The sequence below is a fragment of the Lichenostomus cassidix genome, unplaced genomic scaffold (assembly GCF_008360975.1).
Source record: "Lichenostomus cassidix isolate B80296 unplaced genomic scaffold, HeHo_3.0 HiC_scaffold_43, whole genome shotgun sequence".
Taxonomy (NCBI): Eukaryota; Metazoa; Chordata; class Aves; order Passeriformes; family Meliphagidae; genus Lichenostomus; species Lichenostomus cassidix.
In genome coordinates this window covers 2,251,459-2,265,735 of record NW_028147635.1, presented here as the reverse complement: position 1 = coordinate 2,265,735, position 14,277 = coordinate 2,251,459, and the positions used below count along the sequence as shown (strand labels likewise).

Below are 14,277 nucleotides of genomic sequence, written 5' to 3'. Positions count from 1 at the left end.
AATATGAGATATAAAGTAAGCTCCAATTTTATTTCACTAAACGAGAGACTTATATACTGTTACAGATGTTTCTAATTATAGATACATACACACACCTGCAGCTGTTCTCACACACCCAGGGATCCTCCTGCTAACTCCCTTATTCTTTTCTCATAACACTTCTGACTCCTAATCTTTCTCATGGCATTCTTCCCACAAAACATTCTCAGGCAAACAACCACTGCAGCTTGTCAGAATTTCACTGAGGCCTGGGAACACTGAAGCCTCGCTCAGCTCTGTTCAGTTAGCATGAGTTTTGCTGGAAAACTGCGTTTTCCAACACTATGGATATGGAAATTATATGCAAATGAGATGCAAAAGAGATGTAAATGAGAGCTGCTGCCTCTCTGGGACCTGAACAAACCAACTTATGCCAAACTGGGCACGAAAACCAACAACCCCAAACCAGACATGGATATGGAAATAATGAGATGCAAATGAGGTGTAAATGAGAGCTGCTGCCTCTCTGCTTCTCCAACAAACCAACAACCCCAAAACCAGAACGAACTCAAGAGCTGTCTGGGGACAGAGCAGCTGCCCTTCTCCTCCCAATATGCATATGCAAATGAGATGCAAAGCTCTCCAAAGGGCAGCTGGAACAGCACCAGGACCCCAGCAGGTTCAATTGTGGCTCCTAAATCAGCCGGAACCCTGAAATTGAGAAAAAATTGGTCAAAAATAATCCAAATTTTATTTGCTCTTAAAAAATCCTTATTTCTCCTGCTAATCAATCACCTTCATCAATCCCAACCCTCCTGCTAATCACCCATAATTAAGGTAAAAATTTAATTAAGTCTTGGCCTTGCAATCAGCCTCAGCCCTTGCCAGGGGCAATTCAGCTTAACGTAATTATTCTTAATATTCTTATTTATTCTTAACTATTCACTTAATTATTTTCTTAATTATTCTCTTATTTATTCCCTTAATAATTCTCTTAATTATCCTCTTAATTATCCTCTTAATTATCCCCTTTCCTTCCCTTTCCTCCCCATCTTTTCCCACTTTTCTCTCTTCTTCTCTCTTTCTATTGCAGGTCACTTTATGGGCAAATTAATAAATTAATTCAATTAATTTCAATTTGTATTGAAATTTAACACCCTCGACTTGCTGGATTATTTTGTGGTTTTTTTTTTTTTCCAGCCGAGGAAAGGCAGAGATTCGGCCCAGGTGTGGCACAGGTGTGGCTCAGGTGACTCAGGTGGCACAGGTGTGACTCAGGTGTGGCTCAGGTGTGGCACAGGTGACACAGGTGTGACTCAGGTGTGACACAGGTGTGGCTCAGGTGGCACAGGTGTGACAGAGGTGACACAGGTGTGGCACAGGTGTGACAGAGGTGACACAGGTGTGACACAGGTGTGGCTCAGGTGGCACAAGTGTGGCACAGGTGTGACAGAGGTGTGACACAGTTGTGACACAGGTGGCACAGGTGTGGCTCAGGTGTGGCACAGGTGTGGCTCAGGTGTGGCACAGTTGTGGCACAGGTGACACAGGTGTGACACAGGTGTGACACAGGTGTGGCGCAGGTAACTCACCTGATACCCACAGAGCGCGCATTTCCACTGCCGCGTTGTCACACTCCTCGTCTCTCCCTGCACCTGCGACACCCAGGTGAAGCCGCAGATGGGCACTGGGGACCCCGGGATTGTCGCCTGGTAGCGGAAGAGCTGCCAGCCATTGGGGTACACCTGGACGCACTCGGTGACCATGGTGAGGCTGTGCAGGTGATGCTGCAGGCACAGTTGGTTGAATTGCTCCGTGGTTTGCTGCAGCAATGGAGGTAGGGTTGGTGACCTGGGCGATGCCAGGTTGGTGGCTCCATGTCGCCAGGTGGGTGGTGGAGGTAACTCCTCCTCCTCCTCCTCTCCACCTCCTCTGTGTCCTCATCGCGGAGCTGCAGCTGCCACTGCAGCTGAGGGTAGAGCCACCTGACCGTGGCCCTCGGTCCCATGGGCAGCACAGTGCCTAGGGGATGAGAGATGGTTGGGTGCATTCCTGCAGCATCCCAAAATCCCATAAATCCCATTATCCCATAAATCCCATAAATCCCATCAATCCCATCAACCCCGTCAATCCCATAAATCAGATAAATCCTATAAATCCCATAAATCTCATTCATCCCATCCCATCAATCCCATCAATCCCACAAATCCCATACATCCCACAAACCCCACAAATCCCATAAATCCCAATCCACCTTCCATCAGCCCCTTCTTCGCCAGCAGGGCGGCATTGTGTGACTGGTAGGTGAGCACGGCCAGCTTGGCTTGGCTCCAGCTGCGGCTGGCATGCATGGTGACCCTGATGATCCCCTCGGTCCTCTGCTCCAGCATCATCTCCACCTGCCTGCGGCTCAGCCACATCTCCAACCCATCCACGACCAGCTGGCGCTTCTGCATGCTGCGGTAAACCACGATGGAGCAGCCGGGGCGCAGCTGGAATCGGTGGAGTTTGGCAATGGCCGCCGCGGCATCGCTCTGGTTGCAGTAGCGGGCGTAGGCGAAGCCGCGGTTGAAGCCGCCAAAGGTCAGCATCAGGTGGAACTCGTAGAGCTTCCCGACGCTCTGGAAAAGCGGGATCAGCGTATCCTCAAAAACGTCCTCGGGAAGCTTGCCGATGAACACCTCAGTGTCTGCTGGCGGAGCGCCACCCGCCCAGCCTGAGGATTAAAAAAATCACATCAATCCCATAGATTTAAAAATTGAAAAGTTGAAAAATCGTAAATTTCAAACAATTGCCAATGTACACCTCGGTGTCGGCCGGCGGAGCGCCGCCCACCCAGCCTGCGGGGCTCAGGAAATATCCCAGGTTAAAAGTTTTGTTAATTTCAATTTTTTAAGGATTATTAAAAATTGAGATTCCCATGATCCTGTCAGGAAATACCCCAGGTTAAAAATTTTGGATAACTTTAGGCAAAAAGTTCTGCTTATCTTTAGCCCAGAAAATGGAATTTTAGGATTTTTTCCAGGGTGTTGCTCTACCAGGTGAGGTTTGGTGAAGTCAGTGTATCAACAGAGTGGGAGAAAGTCAAAGATAAATTCCCCCAAAAATTCCTGGAAAAAATTCCCCCAAAAATTCCCTGAAAGAAATTCTACGAAAAATTCCCAGAAATTCCCTAAAAATTCCCCCGGAAATTCCCAAAAAGGCCCAAAAAAATTCCCAAGAATTCCCAAAAAAATCCCCAAAAAAATCCCTAAAACACTCCCGAAAAAATTCCACAGAAAATTCCCGAAAATTTTTTTTAAAAAGCCAAAAAACTTCCCCAAAAATCCTGAAAAAATTCCTAAAAATTCCCCCAAAAATAAAAAAAAATTCTCAAAAATCCCAAAAAAATTTCCCTGGTCCTGTCGAAAAGGATACAGCTTTTAAATTTGGTTTATGAACTTTACCTTTGCCCAGGGGAGAGAGGGTTAAAAATTTTGACAAGCATTTACTTGAAATTAACAAATTTTAAAGATTATTATTTTTTAGTGATTATTAAAAATCGAGACTTCCAGCAAAGGTGGAATGATGATTTTCAGGCATCATGGTGAGTCCTGTCACACTCCCTAGGCCCCAAAAAAATCCCCAAAAATTCCCCCAAAAAAATTCCAAAAAAAATCCCCAAAAAATTCCCCCCCCCAAAAAAATCCCCAAAAATTACCCCAAAAACTCCCCCGAAAATTCCCCAAATATAAAAAAAAAATTCCCAAAATTCCCTGAAAAATTCCCCCCACAAAAGTCCCGAAAATTCCCGAAAGTTCCCCCTAAAAATTCCCCAAAAATTCCCCAAAATTCCCCAAAAATTTCCAAAACCTCTCAAAAAGATTACCAAAAAAATTGCCGAAAATTCCCCCAAAAAAGTCACGAAAATTCCCCCCCAAAAAATTCTCAAAAGATTACCAACAAAATTCCACTGAAAATAAAAAAAAAATCCTGAAAAATTCCCCCAAAAAAGTCCTGAAAAAATTCCCCCAAAAAAATTCCCCTGAAAATCAAATAAATTTCCCAAAAATCCCCCAAAAATTCACAAAAATTCCAAAAAAAATCCCAAATAATTCCCCCAAAAATTCCCCAAAAATCCCCAAAAATCCCCTACCTGGCGGCGGCCCTCCATAGTGCCTCTGCCCATTGATCTGCACCAGTTGGATTCCATTCTGCTTCTGCCAGGCCAGCAGGGCAGCCTTGCTGGCATCGTTGCTCCACAGCTGGGTGAGAAATCGATGGGTTTTGGGTCAGAAAATAAAAAATCAGGTTAGTTAAATTGAAAAAATTAGGTTAAAAATTTTGTGTAACTTTAGTCCAAAAGTTCTGCTTATCTTTAACCCAAAAGAAAGAGAGTTTAGATTTATTTTTCAGGGTGTTGTTCTGCCAGATGAGATCTGATAAACTCAGCTTATCGACAGACTGGGAGGAACCCAAAGATAAATTCCCAAAAATTTTCCAAAATTTCCCCCGAAGAATTCCCGAAAATTCCCCAAAAAATTCCCGGAAAAATTCCCAAAAATTCCCCTGGAAAAATTCCTGAAAAATTCCCCCAAAAATAATTTTTAAAAAACCAACAAAAAATTTCCCCCCCACTAAAAAAAAAAAGTTCCCAAAAATCCCGAAAAAACTCCCGAAAAAATTCCAGACAAAATCCTGAAAATTAAAAAAAAATTCCCACAGATAAAGATGATAAAGATAAAGATAATGAAGACAAAGATAAAGAAAAAGAAAAAGAAGGATAAAGAAAAAATAACCCAAAAATAAAGGCAATCAGCAGAACATCAGCAGGACATCAGTGGCTAAAAACGTCTAAAAACACGTAAAAAAATTTAAAACATCTAAAAAACGGGGAGAAAAACGGGAGAGAAACGGGAGAGAAACGGGAGAAAAAGGGGAGAGAGACAGGACAGAAACAGGAGAAAAACGGAGAAACGGGATGGCGGAGAGAAAAACGGGAGCGGACCGCGGAGGCAGCGGCGCCGCTCAGCCCTTCCTGCGCCTTCCGCCGGGGCTCGGCGGCTCCGTTCCTCCTCCGAGCACCTCTGGTTCCTTCGCTAAAGGTGAGCCGAGCTGAGCCGAGCCGCCCCGGGACCTCTCCGGTATCCGGTAAAGGTGAGCCGAGCCGCCCCGAGCCCCCGCCGCCCCGACAGAGCTCACCTTGTCGGCCATCGCGGTTTTCCTGCTGGTTCCGGTGGTCCTAGTTGTCCTAATGGTGTCCTTCTGGTTCCGCTGGTCCTGCTGGTCCTGCCGGTCTCCTACTGGGGTCCTACCGGTTCCGCTGGTTCTACTGGTCCTACTGGTTCCGGAGTTCCTCTCCTTCCTACTGGTCCTGCTGGTTCCGCTGGTCCTACTGGTGTCTTACTGGGGTCCCACTGGTCTCCTGCTGGTCCTACTGGTCTCCTACTGGTCCATACTGGTTCCGGAGTTCCTCCGTCGCACTTTCCGGTCCGGCAGAAGAAAAGGTCCGCAATTCCCGCCGAGCTTCGCTCCACCCCGGATTTGGCCACTTGGGAGCGAGGCGAGGAAATGGAGTGGGCTGGAAATGGAGGAGGTTCAAAAATGAATCATGGAAAAACTCCCCAAAAAAATCCCCGAAAATGCCCGAGAAAATCCCGAAAAAATTACCAAAAAAAGTCCCGAAAAATTCCCGAAAAATTCCCCCGAAAATATTCCAGGGAAAAAAAAAAAAATCCTGAAAAAATTCCCCCAAAAATGTCCCGAAAATTCAAAAAAAATCCCGAAAAATTCCCGGAAAATTCCCAGAAATTCCCCAAAAATCCCGAAAAAATCCACAGAAAATTAAAAAAAAATTCCAAAAAATTTCCCCCAAACATTCTCGAAAATTCCCCAAAAAAACCCCGAAAAAAATTACCCCCAAAAATTCCCGAAAAAAAAATCGAAAAATTCCCGAAATCTCCACCCCCAAAAATTCCCAAGAAAATTCACAAAAAATCCCGAAAAAATTCCACAGAAAAAAAAAAAATTCCCAAAAAATTCTCCCAAGTTTCCCCCAATTTTCCCCCCAATTCCCCCCAAATGTGATTTTTAGGAGGAAAAAATGTGATTTTTAGGAGGACAAATGTGATTTTTTAGGACTTCAGAATTCAGATATCGAAATTGCAAAAGTTAGTTCTCTTCCCCTTTTTTCCACTTTTTTATACATTTTCTTTTCTGTTATTCCTATTTTTTAAACATGTTCTTTACTGTTATTTCTATTCTTTATATTGTTGCATTATTATATTGATAAATAATAACCAGAAGGTCTACGTGATATGGTTTCCATGGCAACTAAATGGCTCTGGAATATTCAGATTTTTATTTCATATTTTTATTTATTTAATATTTCTATTTCATATTTTTATTTAATATCATTATTTCATATTTTTATTTCTGATTTTTTAAGGATTTTTTAAGGACGTTATTCTGAGTTCTTCAAGTTTGTTTTTCCGAATTTTTTTGTAATTTTTTCTCATTTTTTTCTGATCTTTTAGGGATTATTTCTGATTTTTTTTTCAGTTTTTTTTTTTTTAATTTGTTTTGTGATTTTTTTCGGATTTTTTAGGGACTTTTTCGGATTTTTTCAGTTTTTTCCCTGATTTTTAGGAATTTTTCTGGGGTTTTTTTAGGGTTTTTTTCTGACGTTTTGGGGATTTTTTGCAGATGTTTTTCCGATCTTTTTGTGATTTTTTTTCTGATTTTTCTGATGGTTTTGCAGGTTTTTTTTTTATTTTTAAGGGATTTTTCTGATTTTTTTTTCAAGTTTTCTTCTGATTTTGGGGGGATTTTTTGCATATTTTTTTCTGATTTTTTAGAGATTTTTTCTGATTTTTTTCAGGTTTTTTGGGGGGGCGTTCCTTACTGGTTTAGGGTTTTCCTTACTGGAAATTAATTTTTTGGGAGTTTTTTTGGTTTTTTTTCTTCCTGGGAATTAATTGGGGGGGGGTGGGGTTGGGTTTTTTCCTGACTGGTTTGGGTTTTTTCCTAAGTGGGATGAACTGGGATGGGAACCTCTACCGGATTAGAGACGAAGTTCTCCAGGTGGAAAACGCTCCAAACAAACGCCTCCCCCGAAAGCCAAGGGCTTTGGTACCTCCTCCCCCGCCACTCACAACAGAATTTCTTAAATGAAAGTGAAAAATAACAACCTATTTATTTAACAAAACACAGAGTGCCCTGCAAGGTACAGGGGAAGGGGAAAACAGGGGGAAAAGGAGTTATTAAACCTGAGTTAACAGGTGGTAAGCTTTAGTGTCCTTATCTCAGGTGTAGTTTCCCCTCTCTGGGGGCCCCCAGGGCTCGGCGGAGTTGCTCCAGTAGCTCCCTGGAGGATTCTTGTCTGCCGTGCTCCGGGGCTCCTTGGGTTTTCTTGGTGAGAAAGCAAATCGGAGAAAAGAGTCCAAAAAGGAAGATGACAAAGAGGCACCCCCAGGAAAAACTCGCAGCGTCGACAGCAGCCGCCAGCCAGTCCCAGGAGTGTCTTTTCCTCCGCCTCACTTCCCTCGCAGAGAGGGTTGGGGAAGGGTTTTAAACAGCCCGCTCTCCTCCCATTGCCTGAATGCAGTTAAAGCTGCAGGATCACATTTTCTGAGCATACGAACAACGATATGAGAATACACAGGATTACCCTCACCCCAGGACAGCGCATGTGCTAGACTCCTTGGTCCGTGTTTCAAGACGGGTCAGGTGGGTAGCCGACATCGCCGCGGACCCCGGGTGCCCAAGCGCGGCCCGTGAAGCCCGGCCCGGCGGCGCCGCACGGTCGGGGTGCACTGAGGACAGTCCGCCCCGGTTGACAGTGGCGCCGGGGGCCAGCAGGCCTGGCCCCCGCACACCCAACAAAACGCTGCGCTGCGGGGACACCGTCCTGCCCTGAGGAAAGGGCAGCGGCGACGCCCCCTGCCACGGCGCCGGCGGCGGTCCTCTCCCTCGGCCCCGGGATTCGGCGAGACCTGCTGCCCGGGGGCTCTAACACCCGCCGCTCGCGCAGCGCCTGGCCACCTGCCCACCAGAGGCCTTCCCAGCTGACCCGGAGCCAGTCGCGGCGCACCACCGTGGAGAAAATGTGCCCAGCCAGGGCTGGCCACCAGCCAGGGGGCGGTCCCTGCACTGGCCCGCTCCCCCGGCCCGTCCCCAAGGGTGGGTGCCCGGAGGGGAGGCGGAGGCGAGGATCCGCCAAACTGGCGCTGGCTGACCGCAACTCGCCAGGTTGAATCCTCCGGGCGGACTCCACAGGCCTGTCACAGTCCACTTATAAGCGGACGCATGATGGTTAGTAGCAGCTATGATCTTGGAGTGCACAAAGAAGAGAAAGGACAAAAAGCCAGTAAGTCAAGGGAGTTAAATTTCAATCCAAAGGGGAAGTTAATTTAGCCCGTAATGCAGCCTGCGATAGAGAGAGAAAGAGAGAAAATTGGGAAAAGATGGGGAGGAAAGGGAAGGAAAGGGGACTACATCTACCACCACAGGTCCACAGACGTCTGTAGGTGTTAGTAGTAGGTCTTCCTTTGCCTCTACAAAGTTCAATGTGATCTTTTGGTGGGGAAGATCTTCAGAGTTCAGTCACTCCAGAGCTCTCTTTTATGCTAGTCCACACACCTGGTCCCTCCTTGCGAGCCACCTTTGCTTCCCCTTAATTCTTGTGGAGATTTGCCAAACTCCACTTGGCAAGTCCAAGGCATGGTCAGCAGGTTTTTCACAATGGGTGTCAGGACAACGGGTGCAAAGCCTTCGTACACAAGTTTTGGCAGGCACAAGGCCTTTTTTCTGTACCAACTCAGGCAGGTGCAAAGCATTCGTTCCATACCACCTTAGGCAGGTACAGAGCATTCGCTCCATACTGGCTTCAGGTAAGTACAAAGCATTCTCTGCGTAAGTCCTCCACCTGTAGTTTCTGATGAGAAATGTTGAGACAGAACTCGATCCTTTGATCGACCCTTACACCCAGTGACATTGAGCAGTGGAGACGCGACTTTGCTTCAGACCCCACCCATGCCCTTGAACGTGCCAAAGACCAATGGAAAGAGCATACGCATCATACCATACAGGGCAATGTCACTGGGAGGAGTGACTATGCCCTAGTCCATGACTGGATTGTGACTCTGCCCAGGTGGGTATCTCCGTTTGCCCCACATCGCGTGGTGTGGGATGTCATGACAGTCGTCCATTTACCATCCTATTTGAATTGGGTGAAATCATCGATTTTGACCACGGTGGACGGGCCACCGTCACTTAATCCAGAAAAGCTGCACACATATTTCTACGTGTATGCTCAAAAGATAGCCAAATGCCTCGTCATCTAATTAGTGATGCACATGAATGGATGAATGAGATTCCCACTGTCCCTACCTACTATCCAGCAAAACCACAGCCAAGGGAATGGGCTTGGCAGAATCAGCAGGGAAAGGAGACCCTGTTGAGCTTGACTCTAGTCTGGTGCTGTGAAGAGACATGAGAGGTGTAGAATAAGTGGGAAGCCAGGCATGCGCTTGGCACCGTGGGGTGACCCACCCGCCGGCATCCTGGCCACCAGTGAAATAACACTACTCTGATCATTTTTTCACTTACTGGGTGCGGTGGGGAAGGGAGCCCCAAGGGGAGCTCTCGCTTCTGGCACCAAGTGGCCGGCACGTGCCGGCCGTGACCCACTCTTGGGACAGCAGCAGGTGGGGAGTTTGACTGGGGCAGTACACCTGTCAAAGCATAACGCAGGTGTCCTAAGGCGAGCTCAGGGAGGACGGAAACCTCCTGCACAGTAGAAGGACCCTTCCTGTGGATCACCCCAGCTGTGGCGGGAGCCGCACACCCCCCGCCTTGCCACGGCTGGAGCCCCGGCGGCGGCCACCGCCGTGTGGTCGTCATTGTCATGGCCGCGCACCGCTGCCCCATTGGTCCTCGCTTCCCCAGCCCAAGCCTGCTCCACCGCCCCCCCCACCTGCACCCTGTTCCCTTCACCCCTCCCAGAGAAGGAAGGAGGAAGTCTTTAGGATCCAGTGGCATTCCCACCAGTTCCATGCCCGAACACACAGCAGCATCATCTCTTGAATCCCGGCTCCTGGCTGTAGAAATCCTGCCATGTCCTTGGCCCGGCTCCCACTTTCTTTCCTGCCTCGCTCTCTCCCCCTCGCCCTCCCACTGCCACCACCACTTGCAGCCCAGACTGTCGCCAGCCCGACCTCTTCACCAGGCTCCCCACTGCTCGCCGAACACCCTAGATGCCTCTGCGCAAACCTCCTCCTTTCCCTGTGGCTGCTGCTGTGCAAAATAGCAGGAAAGGTCTGAGGGTGGCGCCAGGGAGGCTGTTGGTGGAGGGCAGGGCACCTCCAACTGTCGACGGCCGTGAAAGAGAGGGCGGGGGGGAGGTGGGGGAGAGAGTGCAGATGAATGAGAGAGAGAGGGAGAGAGTGTGTGTGTGTGTGTGTGTGTGTGTATCTGTGTCTCTGTGTGTCTCCGTGTATGTGTCTGTGTCTGTGTGTGCCTATGTGTCTCTGCGTCTGTGTCTCGGCCCAAAGCCCCGACCACCCTGCATAGCCGTGACGAGCACCAAAGACCCCTCCCAATGGTGAAAGAAGCAGCCTTAGGCCCTGCCGGTGGGCAGGAGGGGCGGGGCAAGCCACTCTGTGGGGTCAGCGGCTTCGTGCCGAGACCCTGAGGCACTCTCTTCCACAGCACTCCAGCTCACGTGTATGTCTTCTGCTCAATCTGTGGACATCCCTGACACACTGCAGACAGTCCTGAGCCCCTTGGAGTGGAACCCTGCCTCAGTTAGTGGCACTGATGGTCATGGCTCTGCTTCTGCCCTGCCTATCAAGACCTTCCAGCTGGCTGGGCAAGGAGCTGGTGGGACAACAGTCCATAACCAGGTGTGGAGTCGAGGCCTTTGCCCTGCTGTGAGGGGCTCTGCTGGATAGGGCTGCGCCTGGCCTGTGGCTGCTCATGGGTGAAGGTTCCCATGCTCTGCCCATGCCTTGCGTGGCCCCACAGGAGGCCTGTGAGGGCACCTGCTGGTGCTGGCAGGGCAGCCCCTATTGTTGCCCTTGCCCCGTGCCCACCAAGAGCTTCCTGCTGGCTGGGCAAGGGCCTGGGGGGGGGAATGCAGGGGCTGTGTGGGGTAACTGCCTTGCTCTGTGGCCCTGCTGTGGGGACAGCTGCAGCCAGTCCCACAGCCATGCCCTGATCCAGGTGCTGCTGTGTCCCCAGCCACTGGCCGTGTCACCAGATCACAGCCGTCATCCTGCTCAGGATGCCGTGTTTGTCTTGGTTTGCAAGACAGGTGTCTGCTAAGAAAGTGGAAACCTCCCTTAGAATGTGACCCCCTCTTCCCTCCGAATTATTATAACTTTGGAATCAAGAGCTTTCAGGCAAAGATATCAGAAAAGGAATAACAGTTCTTTATTAGTATTTATAACAAAGTAAACAAGCAACAAAAAACAGTTGCAACAACAAACAAAACCCAGAAAACTCGGTGGCAGCTTGCTCTGGGCTGCCAGATGTCCTTCCCTTTGGTGCAGTTAACATCACAGCCAGCAGAGGCGCTGTTGAGCTCCCAGCAAGGCAGAGCAGAAACGATGACTCCCACAGCAGCAGGTGGTGCTGTGGCATGAGGTCAGCTCCTTGTCTCACGTGGGTAATGGTGGGCAGGCTGGACTCCTGGATCCCTAGAAGTGTCCAAGGCCAGGTTGGATGGGGCTTGCAGCAACCTGGGCTAGTGGAAGGTGTCCATTGCTATGGCAGCCAGGAGGTGGTACTTCATGGGCTTTAAGGTCCCTGCCAACCCAAAGCATTGCACAAATTCCATGAGTCTCTAATTCTGCAAACCACTGTGAAAGCTTTAGCATCAGAGGGGAGAAGTCAAGTCTGTCCTGCTTAGAGATCCAAAGGACAACATGGGACGTATTTGCATATGCTAGCACTTTGTCATTGCAGTGGAACAGAAGGAAATTCACCTGAAATTAAATACTGGAATCTGAAAATCTTTACATGTGTGGCACCTACAAATGATGACTCTGAATGAGGCTGCTTGTCACACTCTCTACTATTAATTGCCCCTCCTGGGGTCAATGTTCCCCAGATGCTCCTCATCATCTTCTGATTCATAAGTCATCTCTGCCTCTTTTCCCTGGTCCCTTGCTGATCCCCTGCATAACAGTCTCCTTTTTTCACTTACTTGCTTAGGTGCTTTTGAAGGAATGTGTTCTGCAATTAATTTATTGATGTTTCTCTTCGCTTCAAACTGTGGCTCCAGTTTACTCAAAAGCTGTTCCTCCTCTTTTGTCCACACTCTTTTGTGTGCTCCTCGGGCAGAGCTCTCTTTGGGGTGGAATGCAGCCACCCTTTCCTGCTTCATGATCACACGATGAATATGATTCTTGTGTTGACCAAGGCCAATCTTGGTCAAAAAATTCCTACCACATACGTGACAGATCCACCCCCCAGCTGGAGATCCATTGCACTTGGGATAGTGACAAGCAATACTATGAAAGTTAGTGTTTTGCTTACCACACTTAGCACACTGAAACCAAACCCTGCTTTTCCCGTGGGCTCTTTTCAGGTGTTTAGTCAAGCCCGACAGCCAGTACATCTGGGTCCCACAGCATGGACAGACTGAATTTTTGTTGGGAATCATCACAATTTGGATGTCTTCTCGTGCCGAATCCATGCTGTTTGCCGGTCCAGGGTGGGATGTTCTCAGTGTGCCACCCTTTGGTTCTTTGCTGTTTCTTCTGCCACTGTTCTCTCTGGTGTTCTGGAGGTAGCTGTTCCTTCCCATGTTGTGTTTAGGTGGAAGATCTTAGTGTACCTCCAGCAGCCTGGCCAAATCCTTCCATGGCAGGGGTAAAATATACATTCTCATTAGTCAAACAAAACAATCCCGAGTCATAAAATTCCAATCTCACCAGCTCTGTTTCATTTTCCACCGAATCATGGTGACACAGATTGGGAATTTCTGGACATCAGGTCCAGCAACTTATTGGTCAGGGGAGGTCTACCCCCACCTTTTTGGACACCAGGTCAACACTGTCTAAAGGGCTGGTGATTTAGGGTAAAATAGAAATCATTAATTTAAAAACTGGATAATAATAGTAATAATAACTTTTGAACTGATTTAGGAGGCCAGAGATTGGATAATGATTTACTGAGATTTGCCTGCTGTAGATCATTTATTACTTGCTTGGTGATTTTGTGCCTGCCTAGTATCAGGGAGGTTGGAGAGAAGAGAGCCAAATAATTGGGAAAAACAACTCAGTGTGACTGAGCATCCCGCCCTTGGACCCCGAACTGGTACAAGTTGGCTCTCAGGCTTGGACTTGGACCAAGAATCAAGGGAGCATGCGCAAGGGAACAGGGTGAACAGTTCATCGTGAGGAAGACTATTGATCATGCCGTCATCAATCATTTGGGACCCCTGCCCACAATTAATTTGAGACACTGCACTTGCGCGAGCATATTTAAATGAACTTTGAACTCATTATAATACGAAGCAGGGATAGGTAATGAATATGTATAGGGGCTTTGTCTAACTTTATTCATATGTAACTTGTAACCTAATATAAACCAAGTGAAGTGCTGCTGAGGGTGTGCATGTTTTTGGAGGGCCTACCCTACTTCATAACTATCTGAGTTGTGGAGTCAATTCTGTTCCTCGCTGGTCTGGTTGCCAGTCATTCCCCGGAATAAACATATCCACTGCCCCATTTTATGGCTCCAGAAAATTTTAGGCAAGATGATGTTGGAGGGAGGATTCAGTCAGCAGCACACCCCCCAACCACTTGCCCATTTTGCTCAGCACAAGCCCGTGGCCTAGGTTTAGAGTAAAAAGCTACACAGCTCTTACCTTAAGCTTGTTTCACCCTTTGAACAATACCATTTGCTGGGGAATCGAAGAGTATTTTGCCAGTCCGTCCTGTTTGTCAACCACTTCCCTGAATGCCTGCAGAAAGGTGTGAAGTCTCCCTGCTAAGAGCCACTCCCTAAGAGCCCTCTGATCATGGGCCTCTGATATTATATCACTCCTCTGATAACTGGTTCACAGTTACCCCTCCCTGAGGCAGCTCCATGTGTCCCAGCTGTTCCTTGTCCGCCCCTGACTGATAACTCATCCCAGGTGCTTTCCCACACTCACAGCCAGTCCCCTGGGCAGAAAATCTTTTATCATTGATTTGTTTGGCTGTTTAGTATGGCATCTGTTCTTCAGTAAGTTTATTGATAATTTTGTTGGTCCTGAACTGTTCTCTGAAGGAACACTGACAGCACACACAAAATCCCAGCGACTCCATA

The 14,277-nt window shown here is 47.9% G+C and overlaps 1 protein-coding gene across 2 annotated transcripts; it reads right to left on the bottom strand.

Annotated features, from left to right (window-relative positions):
* Positions 1–327: 327 nt before the first annotated feature.
* On the bottom strand, positions 328–5,468 carry LOC146421146 (dead end protein homolog 1-like). Of its 2 annotated transcripts, none has more exons than XM_085047603.1 (5): positions 5,161–5,468; positions 4,115–4,223; positions 2,234–2,695; positions 1,572–2,001; positions 328–690 (listed from the first exon to the last, which is right to left on the bottom strand). In XM_085047603.1, the coding sequence occupies exons 1-4, from the start codon at positions 5,170–5,172 to the stop codon at positions 1,610–1,612; spliced, it is 975 nt and encodes a 324-aa protein (XP_084903729.1). In that variant the 5' UTR covers positions 5,173–5,468; the 3' UTR covers positions 328–690; positions 1,572–1,609. The 2 variants fall into 2 exon arrangements, with proteins under 2 accessions (XP_084903729.1, XP_084903730.1); XM_085047604.1 differs by having other exon boundaries at positions 1,572–1,802.
* Positions 5,469–14,277: the final 8,809 nt, after the last annotated feature.